Source organism: Coloeus monedula, assembly GCF_965178545.1.
Source record: "Coloeus monedula genome assembly, chromosome: 9".
NCBI classification, from domain to species: Eukaryota; Metazoa; Chordata; class Aves; order Passeriformes; family Corvidae; genus Coloeus; species Coloeus monedula.
Genome location: NC_138789.1, coordinates 23,385,656 through 23,397,386, shown reverse-complemented (window position 1 = coordinate 23,397,386; position 11,731 = coordinate 23,385,656). Strand labels below are relative to the sequence as shown.

General features: G+C 53.4%; 1 protein-coding gene across 1 annotated transcript; it reads left to right on the top strand.

The window, feature by feature from the left end:
* Positions 1 to 724: 724 nt before the first annotated feature.
* On the top strand, positions 725 to 9,041 carry LOC309575848 (fatty-acid amide hydrolase 1-like). The gene is made up of 15 exons (XM_082286682.1): positions 725 to 916; positions 1,930 to 2,043; positions 2,761 to 2,904; positions 3,206 to 3,339; positions 4,355 to 4,561; positions 4,963 to 5,003; positions 5,561 to 5,685; positions 5,852 to 5,977; positions 6,200 to 6,297; positions 6,668 to 6,767; positions 7,068 to 7,108; positions 7,492 to 7,531; positions 8,073 to 8,181; positions 8,492 to 8,637; positions 8,727 to 9,041. Exons 1-15 carry the CDS (start codon positions 752 to 754, stop codon positions 8,853 to 8,855), a joined length of 1,719 nt encoding a protein of 572 aa, XP_082142808.1. The 5' UTR covers positions 725 to 751; the 3' UTR covers positions 8,856 to 9,041.
* The last annotated feature ends 2,690 nt before the right edge of the window (positions 9,042 to 11,731 follow it).

The window sequence follows — 11,731 nt, the reverse complement described above, 5'->3', positions numbered from 1 at the left end:
AGTGAGAAAGCATCCCAGATCCTTCCCAACAGGTTTTTCACAATCCTATGGGCAGTATCTAAAATGGGTAGCTTGAAATATTTTCTGACAAACTTTTGGAAGTCGTGGAGGGGGTTTTTTTAAGGACAGACCCCTCGTGGGGCTGGTGATGAAGAAATTATTTTGGCGTTTCCCTCAAAACGGAGTGCAAGGCCGCAGAGCAGGGATGCCAGACATCGCTGCTAGGAGCCGCGGCACTTTGCAAAGCACAGGCACACCCATGCTCTGCCAGTGACAAGTGAACTCCGCTGGGCACAGCCTGCGATATTCATTGTTTCTTTTTCCCACACAGCCGCTTGGCTCCAGGAAATGCAACAGAGCCGGGTACCTTTGGGACTCCCCTCCCGTGCTGCCACGATCCTCCAAGCCAAGACTGTTCCCAGAGGGGCTGAAAAATTACGGGGAGATCGAACCCTCCCTCGGCGAACGGCAAAACCAAATAAACCTTATCAGATAGAGACCACCCAGCACAGGGAGGGGCGAGCTGTCACCCAGCAGCTTTTCCTGCTCCCGGACCTCCCTCTCCCTGCCCGCGCGGCGCTCGCACGGCAGCAAACCGGTTAAATCCCTGTCCGGCTCGGAATCCCGCCCAGGTTTTGCCTCGCTCTCCCCGCGGGCGGCGGGCGGGTGCCCGTGCCGAGCCGGGCGGGGCGGAGCGGGGTGCGGGGGCTCGGGGTGCCGGGGCTCGGGGTGCCGCTGCCGCAGCCCGGCCATGCGGGTGCCGCTGCCCGCCCTGCTCGGCGGCTCGGCCCTGCTGCTGCTGCTGCTGCGATGGCGGCGGCGCCGGGCGCTCTGGAGGAAGGTGGCGGAGGCGCAGGAGCGGCAGGAGCGCAGCCTGGTGCGGATGGAGGCGGCGGCGCGGCGTTTTCGGGAGCAGGTGAGTGAGTGCCGGCAGCCGCGGCCCCTGCTCCATCCCCGCGGCGGCAGCTCCTCCCCTGGGCCCCCTCCCCGTCGCGTACCCTGTGCCGTCCTCCCTGCGAGGAGCAGCTGCTCGCCCGGCTGTCAGGTGCTCTCTCGGCTCCTTATATAGACCCGCGGGGATTTAGTGTCATTATTTTCCCTACGTCAGTGTGTGCGCGTACACCTCAGCATCGCGGCGATCGCAGGGATGGGGAGGAAACGCTGTCTGGGACAGCGGGAGACAACCCGTTATCTCGGTAACAGTCCCAGGCAGCGAGGAGGGGAAAATCCCTGTCTGAAAGCTCCCCGGCCCCGTCGCCGGGGAGGAAGGCTCAGGCTGGTTGAGGAGGCAGCAGGAAGAGGCGACAGGCGATGTGTTATCAGCAGAGACCAAAGTGCAGCCGCGGCTGCAGGCAGGGATGCGGTGGTGCCCCGAGATCCCGGCAGGCAGCCAGGCTGACTCGCTCAGGTTCAGAGTCCAGCTCGAGGCGTGGGGTTTGATGTGTTTTTCATGGTGTTTAGTAGGTGGTGAGGAAAGCTCTGCTGACCCAAAAATGACTAGCCAAGGGGCTCCCTGGTTATTGCACTTCCCTGTGCAAATATCATGGTTCTGGTTTCATTCCTTGATGGAACAATGTTTATAACCATGACACCAACTCCCACTGTAATTCAGCAAGAGCATTGCACTAAGCTGTTCCCCCAGGCCTAGCCATGACCTATCTGAACAAGGCTGCATGAAAGGCTTTAATTTATTCAGCAGGTGCTTGGTGTGACTGGTCTGAACAGGAAGAAAGGCTGAGAAAGCCCAGGCCAGTACTGGCCCTGAGGGTTTCACACTGTGCTCAGTGGTGTCAGGTAGAGCAGGATGTGGTCCTTCAGCGACTAAATGGCAGATATTTTTTGGGTGAGTTACAGAGGGCACCAAGGAGAAAGGAGGAAGCCATCAGCTGAACTAGAGGTGTGACATTGCCTGTTCAACCTTTCCCATAGCATCCTTCTGTGAACATGGTCTCCATCCTCTCTCTGCCGTTGCCGGAGCTCTCCAAGAAACTCCGAGATGGCTCCCTCCCTCCGGACCACGTCTTCTATGCCTATGTGGGCAAGGTGAGGAGCAAGGGTGGCGGGGCAGCATCTCACCCACGGTGGGGCTGGCGTTTTTTGGGAGGAGCCTAGCACAAGGTTCAAACCGGGCTCAAATGCTGCTGAGCTGTCGCTGCTCACTGGTACGTGATGCCCCCTTGTGTGGTTTTCTGTGAATGGTTAGAGAGCTGGGCACCTGGCTGCCGTAGCTTTCAGCTTGGTTTGGAGGAAGAAGGACCAGCAAGCAGCATCTGCAGAGCCCATACCTTTCGGGGAGCGCCCACTCCTTCCCTAGGGCAGGTATGCCTGTAGGGAAGATGCAGAATGCTGTTGTCACCCCTCCATCTCCAAATGGGTTATTAAACCTCAAAAAGTCAGTGTTCATGTTCATTCTCTACTTTTGCCATAAAGTTCTGATCAGTTCCTGGGTTCCCTCTTTGGGATTATCATTTGTGCCACCCCAGAAGCTCAAACAAGAGAATAGTGCACGGTATTCATCTGAGCTGAGTACCTCCTTTCATCAAGCACAAGCTGGTGCTATGCCCCCCCTGTGTCCAGAAATAATCTTGGAGTTTGGCATGAAAATGGCTTGAAGAGTATCAGTAAGGGCTGCCCTGATACCGACTGCTTAGATGGGGAGGTGGAAAAGAGGGAAGAGGCAGGTGTCCTTGGCAGAACAGAGGTCATTGTGCAGCACCATGGGCTGTGGCTCACCTGTGGGCTTTGCCTGCTTTCCCCAAGGCCCTCCAAATCGCCACAGAAACCAACTGCATCACGGAGTTCCTGCAGGAAAGCGAGACCCAGCTCCGGAAAGCCAAGCTGATGGAGAAGCAAGGTCTGCTCTATGGGGTGCCAGTCAGCATCAAAGATTCCATCGACTGCCAGGTACTGCCAGCACAATTCCGCCTGTATCCCGAAATCCCTGTGGGTTGAAGTTTGGTGGTGGGGGGAGGTTTGACCTCAGCACATGGCTTGACTTTGTCTTAGCTGATGTGGGATGGGCTGCCTGGGCAGGGGAGCCTGTCTCCCATGTGAGCCACAAAGGGTGTTCAGATTTGCCATCAACATGTGTGTGATGGGTGGGTTGTTGGAGGTGCATGTATGTGCTTAAATGTATAGATAAAAGTACAGACGTAGGAAGAACTGCAGTCCTCCATCTGAAAACCTCATTGTCCTCTTTTCCCAGGGTCATGATTCCACGTTGGGGTTCATAAAAAACCTCAACAAACCCGCAGCAGAGGACAGCGTGGTGGTGCAGGTGCTCAAGAGACAGGGGGCAATTCCATTTGTCAAAACCAATGTTCCCCAGTCCCTCATCAGGTAGGTGGGTGCTCTGTTCCCTCAGCACAGCAGCAGTGCTCCCTTCCCCTTCTCGAGGGAGGGTTTCTATCTGGTCTCATTCTCATTTCCCACTTCTTTTTATATAACAACACCTGGTCCCCATTCTTTGTGTCTATAAGTTTCACATTGAAAAGTAAATACATTTACACTGAGGATGAAAATTAACTCTAGTTCCACATGAAATAAAGAAGCAGAAGAGGAAGAGGAGAGGAGAGAAACTGTTGCCCTTCTGTCCTATGCTGGGTGGTTTTAAATCACTTTTCTTTTTATCTTTTTTTTAAATTAACCTCTCAGAGATGATCCTATTAACTCTAGAGTGCACACACATATTCATGGAAGGAGAAGCTAGTTAAACTAACAGCCTCAAATTATTCTGCCCCCAAACCTCCTGCTCTATCTGGCAAGACCACTCTTGGTGTCACTGATATGTGGTGAGCTCACGTGTGCTCTGCTGGACAGCCGTAGTGTCCCTGTGTCCTGCCAAGTGAGCTCTGGCAGCGCTCCTCTGTGGGTGACCATTGCCCAAACCGTTAGAAATGCCTTCCTTAAGGTGATGTGGCAATGACCGACCATAGTTCAAAAAAGCCACACAAAGAGGTTGCCCCGGGGATTATCGGATTTTGCCCCAGCTTCTGAGGAAGTCCAGTGTAAATATCTCTGCAGTTGGCATTTGGCCTGGTCTCAAGCAAGGGCTGAGCTTTGGGTGTCCTGTGACACGCAAGACTGCCTCAACAGGGAGGCTTTCCAGGAGGATTGTGCTGCCAGAGGTTCTCTCTGGGATAGGTTTAATGACACTGAAGTTAGCTGTTACTGAATCCAGAGCATGGGACCACCAGGAAAAAGCTCATGGTCTTCACCACCACAGTAAATGATGTCGGTGTAACAACTAGTGAGCTACCTGATTACCTTCTCAAGGTCTTCTAGTAGTGACTAGGCTCCACAGCAGCAGATACCTGCATTCCTCATTGCAATCTCTCTCTCTCTCTCCCTCCAGCTATGACTGCAAGAACTTAATCTTTGGTCAGACGTGCAACCCTCTGCTCTACACCAGAACCCCTGGAGGCTCCTCTGGTGGAGAAGGAGCACTTGTAGGAGGTGGTGGGTCCATCTTGGGCATTGGGACAGATGTAGGAGGGAGCCTACGTTTTCCTGCTGCCTTCTGTGGGATCTGTGCAATCAAACCCACTGGGAACAGACTAAGGTACTGTGAGAAATGCAGCGATGTCTCTGGGTGACACCCACTCCACCAGCCACTGTGCTGGGATGCTCCTACTCCTGTGGGCCAGGGAAACTCGGGAGGAACTGGGAAGGGCTGGTTTATCCCTGCCTGGGCATTTTCTGGGGCATCTATGAAGGGAAGCACTGGTTCCCAGAACAGAGATGGGGAGGCCTCTGCAATTGCATGCTAAGGGGATGGTTGTTCCTGACTGACAGGCCCTAAATCTGTCAGGCCTAGGCTGAGTGTCTGTTGGGCTTCCCCTCGGCTCTTCCTTCTGCCAACCTTCACTTCTGCAGTTTTAATTGATACTTGCTACTGCTTAAAGCCTTTCCCTTCAATGAAAACTACTCAGCTGCTGTATTTTGTGTCTCTTTTCTTTACAGCAAAAGAGGAATAATGGCTGGAGTCGTTGGGCAGAAGGCAGGTAGGAGTTATGTCTGTCCCGCAGCAGCAGGGCAGTGGTGAGAAGGATCCCCAGCTGGGTATGGAGGACTTTCTCCATCACCTTTAGAGAGAAGCAGGTTCCCTTTCAGGGATTTTTTCAGAGAGCTGCCCCCATATTGTGAATTCTGAGAAACTGAAATGCGCATGAGCTGAGAGGAGCAGTTTGTGTAGCATAAACCACAACGCAACCTGTTACCCACAAGGTGTGGCCTTGTCTGTCACTGCTTTGTGGGGGTGGGATTAGCAGTCAAAGGGAGTGTCTGATGTTGTCCTCATATCATGATTGACAAAGCTTTTTGTTTATTTTTTTTTTAAATCGTGAAATGGAGATGCCAGGGCGCATGTTAATGGATAACAGCTCTGGGTCCATAACTATGGACCTGTGGGTGGGAAGGCACTTGTGGGCATCCCCTGCCCAATTCTTAAAGAGGAACTGTTGCCAACACTAAATTAAGATAGTGCCAAGAGGTCCTGGTTTTGCAGAATGTACTCTTGAAAGACCCCCAGCCATGAATGCTCTCTTGTGGTCTCTTCCAGTGGCTGCAGCAGTGGGACCACTGGCAAAAGACGTGGAGAGCCTGGCGCTGTGCCTGAGGGCGCTCCTGAGCGAGGACATGTTCAGCCTGGACAGCACAGTGCCGCCCCTCCCCTTCAATGAAGAGGTGGGGACCTCCAAGGGGCCAGAGGTCCCTGGGGAGAGCTGCAGGCTGGAAACACCTGGCCCGTGGGTGGGCGAGGCAAATGCTGCTCTCCAGACTCGCCCTGTGGTGTGGGTGTGCTGCTGGCTCCGCTGGCACCCTTCCAGCCAGCTTGTCCCTCTCCCTGCAGGTGTATTCCAGCACAAAACCCCTCCGCATTGGCTACTATGAAACCGATTTCTTCACCATGCCCAGCCCGGCCATGAGACGTGCCGTCCGCGAGACCAAGCAGCTCTTGGAGGAGGCCGGCCACACGGTAGGGGCCTTGGGGCTGCTTCGACAGGGGGGCAAGCCCATCCTGTGTCTTTTGACTCAGCAGTTGTTGCTCAAAGGGAAAACATTGTTTTCAAGGAAGGATGGAGGTTTTCCTGTGGGCTTGTCAGGAAATCCTCAGCCCAGCTGAGCCTATTTCAAGCCCTCAATGGCTTGTCCCACACAGTGCCTGTGCCACTGATACCTTCCTCTGTTGTCCTTCCAGCTGGTGCCCTTTGAACTCACAAATGTGGACTGCGTGGTCTTTAACTACTGTGTCAGGGGAATGTTTGCAGATGGAGGCAGATCCTTTGTCAAGAAATTGTAAGTATGGCCTGGAACGGTTTGGTGGGATTGGTGCCTGTCTATAAAAATCCTCCCTAGGGTCTGGCTGGAATCTGGATATAGGTAACAAACCTAGTGGATGTAGGTAGTGGCTGGTAGGCACTGGCAGGGGTTTAACATTAAGCGATTCAGCTGCACCTTGGTTCTCTTTGGGATTGTTTCCAGCCTTGGAAGGAGGCTGGGAGCTGATATCCTATAAATGCTGTGAGAATCAAGTGTTGCCCACCAGAATGGAGCAAACCTCTTTTTATCACCTAGATTTGCTGTTCGGAGGGGTTGGCCTGGGAAAAGCTGATCTGCTGTGATTACTCCCTACCATTGCTCAGCTAAACCCCCCTCTCCCTTTCAGCGAAGGGGAGATGGAGAAAGGCGGCACGGGGCTGCTGTTCTGGCTGGCAAAGGCACCACACTGGCTGAAAACTCTCCTCTCCTGGATTGCCAAACCTTTCGTAAGGTCCATTTCTTTCTAGTGTAGACAGAGTTAAGCTATATGTGGATAACTTGTCTCCCACTGCAGTAAGGCTTTCTCATAAAGAAGTCTCTGGACATTGCTTCCTGGCTGTGCTCAGACACATCTCCAAACTGGAGTGATGCTATTTCTCTTCCTTCTCTCCCCTCTTTGGGGAAAATCCACAAGTCCTCCCTGCACACTGAGTAAACAGCTTGTATTTGTCACTGAGCTGTCTCAGAGGACGGAGCTGGGATTCATAGAAATGATTTTCCTTTTTTTTTTACTTTCTCCCGCTCAGGTGCCTCGATTTTCAAGTATCGTAAGAAGCATGAAAGAAAAGTGAGTAAATCTGAGCCTGGGAAAATGTGTGAAGATTTGTTTTGCAGCAGTGTTTGCTACATTATTGGTACTGCTGCAGCTGCACGTGTCTGAGAGAATGCAAAGCAGGAAATGCAAGGGTGGGAGCAAACTGAGAGCAGTTTGTGTCAACACCATAACCCTGCTGGGTTTGGAAAACTGTTTGTAAATTGAGGGTGGGAATGAGAGCAGGGGTCACAGCCTTTTGCTCAGGAAGAGGATGAAGCCTGTAGGAATGAAATATGGTGTTTGCTTCAGCACTGGTTAATGCATCCATCATGCCAAGAGGTAGTGACCCCATAAGGCAGAAAGAAGGTGTATGCACAGGGAAGGATGCCTTTCATTGGGTTTGTTTCCTTTTACAGCACAGTGGATGAAGTCTGGAGTCTTCATCATGAAATCGAGGTAAAGTATTGCAGTTTGGGGTTAAATAGTTTTTTTTTGATTTCTCTTTGGGAAGGAGCAGATTCAGCACTCACCAAGGTCAGGAGATTATTGGGTCCCTGGTGATGTAAGGTGGGAACACGTCACTCCTCAACAGATCTCACTTGGGTGTGCAAGTTCTCAGCACATGTAAAGGTTAGGACAACACGTAGGCAAGTTCATGATGCTAGATCAGACCGGAATTTTTGACACCTGCATATAAAAATGTAGATCATCAGACTTGCTTTTATTTCCCTTCTGATTTTCCAAAGACCCATGCCCATGTCCCAAGTCACCATGTGCCCATGCACTCAGTCTTTGCCTCCAGTTTACCAGGGAGAGGGTGCTTTGTAAGCTGGGAGGAATATTGTCCAGGCAGCAAAGCACTGCTGGGTTTTAGCAGGATCAGGCCTGATGTAGCCTGTTGGCTGCTCCCAGGGAGGGACCAAGAGCCCAGCTGGACACCCTGGCACCCTGGGACGGTACATTCACCCCACTGACCACCAGCACATTTCCTCCTCAGGACTTTTGCCACCAGTTCATTGCCCAGTGGAAAAAGCTGAATCTGGATGTCATGCTGTGTCCCATGCTGGGCCCGGCTCTCGGCATCGGCTACCCTGCGAAGCTCTCAGGTAGGACACCGACAGGGGACCTTTGCCGTGGCACTGTGCCAGTATCCATGAGCAGCCTTCCTCCTCTCCTTGCATCCCCAGGGTGCTGGCCAGCAGTAGGCAGAGCTCAGCTCTCAGGACAGCTGCGGCCCAGCCCATGGGGAGCACCTGGAACACACTCCCGGTGTAATGGGAGCCAAAGGGCGACTTCCATCCCTCAGCCCCTGAGTTCCCAGTACAAGTGCCCCAGTAGCTGGAATCCTGCGTACACAGAGGGGGGTGAAGGCTTTCCCTGCGCAGGCTGGCACTGCAAGCTCCCCCTCTCCCCCAGTGGCAGTCAGCTACACCATGCTCTACAACGCCCTGGACTTCCCTGCTGGTGTTGTCCCTGTCACGCTGGTGACGGATGAGGACGAGGAGGAGCTGAAGGGCTACAAGGGATACTATCAGGACTGGTGGGACCGGACCCTGGTGAAGGTGAGTGGTGCCAGGCTCTCCAGGAGCACGAGCTCTCCCATCCCTTCCCCTGGACGTCCCCAAGCCCTCTCCCTCTCTCTGTGCCACAGGCTTTCCGCGGCAGTGTGGGGATGCCCGTGGCCGTGCAGTGCGTGGCCTTGCCGTGGCAGGAGGAGCTGTGCCTGCGCTTCATGAAGGAGGTGGAGACCCTCAGCCTGAAGAAGAACAGTTTCTTCTGAGCCCCAGGCGCTCAGCCGGAGCAGGATTCCAGCTAACACCAGCGTGGGCCATCCTTTGGTGTGGCCCACAGGACTCTTGTTCCCCTCAGTGAGGATGCAGTGATGGCTGGGCTGGCTGCTGGCTTTGGGGGTGAGGGGAAAGCAAAGCAAGCTCTGATGTGGTGGAGCTCTTCCAATCATTGTCCTAATACAGTACTTCTTATTATCTGAGTCAGTTATTTCAAGCCTGGGTTTGTGTGTGGGGTTGGGGTGGATTTTAACCACCCCAGGGAAATACAAGAACATGATCTTTCTCTTACAGATGGGGAAACTGGGGTGTGGGGTGTCTTCTGTCCAAGATGCTGAGACTACTACTTGGAGTGCTGTAGAAACAGGGATTTTCCCCTCTGCTCTCAGCTCCCTGAGGATGAAATCTGGCATTTTCCCTAGCACAGACCAGCAGTGAGAAGGGAAAGCTGAGCCTGCGTGCAGACTCTGGCAAGCAGGGAGGGAGCTGTGGCCCACTTCCCACAGCATAGGGCTGCTGGCACCCTGCACAGCCTGAAGGAGAGATTATGGAATCACAGAAGAGTTTGGGTTGGAAGGGGCCTTAGAGATCATCTCATTCTAATCCCCTTCCATGGGCAAGGACACCTTCCACTAGACCACATTGCTCAGAGCCCCACCCAGCCAGGTCTTGAACACTGCCAGAAATGAGGCATCCACAGCTTCTCTGGGCAACCTGTGCCAGGACCTCACCACCCCCAAGGAAAGAATTTCTTATATCTTACCTAAATCCACTCCCTTTCAGTTGGAAGCCTGCATTGAGCAGCTTTCCAGGGTCAGATGGACAGCAGACAGCCTGCCCTGCACACCTTCTCCTCCCATTTAGCCCATGCCAGGTTTTCCAGCAGGATTTTCCAGCCACTGATGGCCACTGGCGCTGGGATTGGCAGCGGTGGCTGCCCCCGGCAGGTTTCCAAGGGTGTTCCAGAAAGGAATTTCACAATGCTAAAGTGTTTTCCCAATGCAGGGATGTCAAAAGCAGATGGTAACAAAGCTCTGGCAGGATTAATGTTTGGGTTTTTAATGTATTTATTGTAGTTTAAACCAGAGCCATGCAAAAGCATGGAGTGTTTTCAAGGGCTGGGATAGTTTATCACAGCCGCGGAGAAGTCACCTCCCAAGGACCCCCATTCTTTATCAGCAGGCTTTGAGAACAGGAGGGAGGGAGCTCCAGGCATCCCATGACTGAATGCTATGTAAAGCCAAGCCCAGAAGAGCCTCAGTGGGGTTACAGGTGCTTTCTGCCCACACAGAAAATGCTGGATGGCGTTATATGTTTACTTTAAAATTCAAGCCCGGAGGACTTTTCCCGGGAAAGGCAGTGCCACCTGCACCTCTGCTCCCAGAGCCAAGCACCACTTCACTGTTAGCTTAATCACTCTCTCCCTGGCACAGAGGTGGGCAGGGTGCAGGACTCCAAACCATGCAGCCACCAGTGAACCTGAACCTGTAATTATTCCTCACTGGAAGCCCTGAGCAAAGCTCTCCAGCAAACTCACAACCTTGGGACAGTGCACCAGGCAGGGCCGGAGCTGCTGGGTGGCTTTGGGGACTTGAAGCTGCCACAAGGGCCAACTGCAGGCTGCTCCCAGCCCGGCCTGGGCAGCAAGAGGTTGGTGTGAATGGCAGCACTGAAGCACTCAAGGCTGGGATGGGGCAGTGAAGACCAGTCAGTGGGGAGAGGTTGGTGACATCCACACTGAGTTGCTTGGTTCATTTTGCTGCCCGCCCTGTCCAAATAGGGAGGATTGTCCTCAGTTTTCCAGTCAGCAGTTTCTCTGCAAGGTCTCACGTCTTCCCCAAGCTTCCTCCCTGCTGCCACAGGAATATCCCATGGGACATGTCTGTAACAGGCAAGAAGGTAACATGATACAGCAGCACGACTGCTGGCTTCTGTCCCCAAGCACGACCTCTCCACCAGAGAGCAATGGCTATCCTGGATGCTTTCCCCTTACAAGCTGTGCTACCCTGCTGCCTGGAGCAGAGCCAGCGTCTCTCCAGATATAGGGGGGTGGCCTTGCCTCTTGGCGATGAGCTCTCAGAGGCATCCCCTGTCCCTTCCCTGTGGGCTCGCAGATGATTGAGAACTGAGAGAAGCTTAATTTTTTCAGCCTCTCCTCTTTGCATTAAGCCATGGGACAGTCCTGGGCAGGGGGAGCACCCGTGGCAAGGGGCAGCTTCTAAGACTACATGGTCCAGCTTCTTTGCATTCTGCTGGCTGGAGGATGGGTTAAAAACAGCAGAGCAGACTCTGGATCCATCAGAGGGGATTTCCCAAAAGTGCTCAACCTCTGATTCAGGTTGGCAAATGACTTTTCAAAGGGCCTGGGCTTGAAAATGACACAGAGCAGTCATACTCCTTGAAGGCATCTTCAGATAGTTCCTTCCACACTGCGCTTCCAGAGTCACTGTTGCACCTTCATTCTTTTGGTTCTCCTGTGCTCCCACCTCTCCACAGGAGCCGTTTCTCTCCCTGCATGAGGTTCCCCAGGACAAGCAGAACAATATTTTCCCAGGCTCACGGGGCTGCAGGTGAGGCTGCCTGAGCAACAGGGATGACAGCTGAGCACCTCTAGTTAATGGGCTTAAGTGTTCATTAACTATTACATGTGGGTATAGCAGGGCTAGCACAGAGCTGGGCTTTGCTGGCACTCAGGTACAGCCACAGCCTCTGGCTGGGGGAGACACAGCCTTGGGGACACCCCAGCCTTGGGGATGCCCCCCCAGACTGAGTAAGCTGAGCACACTGCTCTGCAGCCTGACCCACAACGCTGCTCCAGCAGCCAGACCCTTTCAAAGTCCACGGTCTGGAAAGTCCATTCCTGGACTTT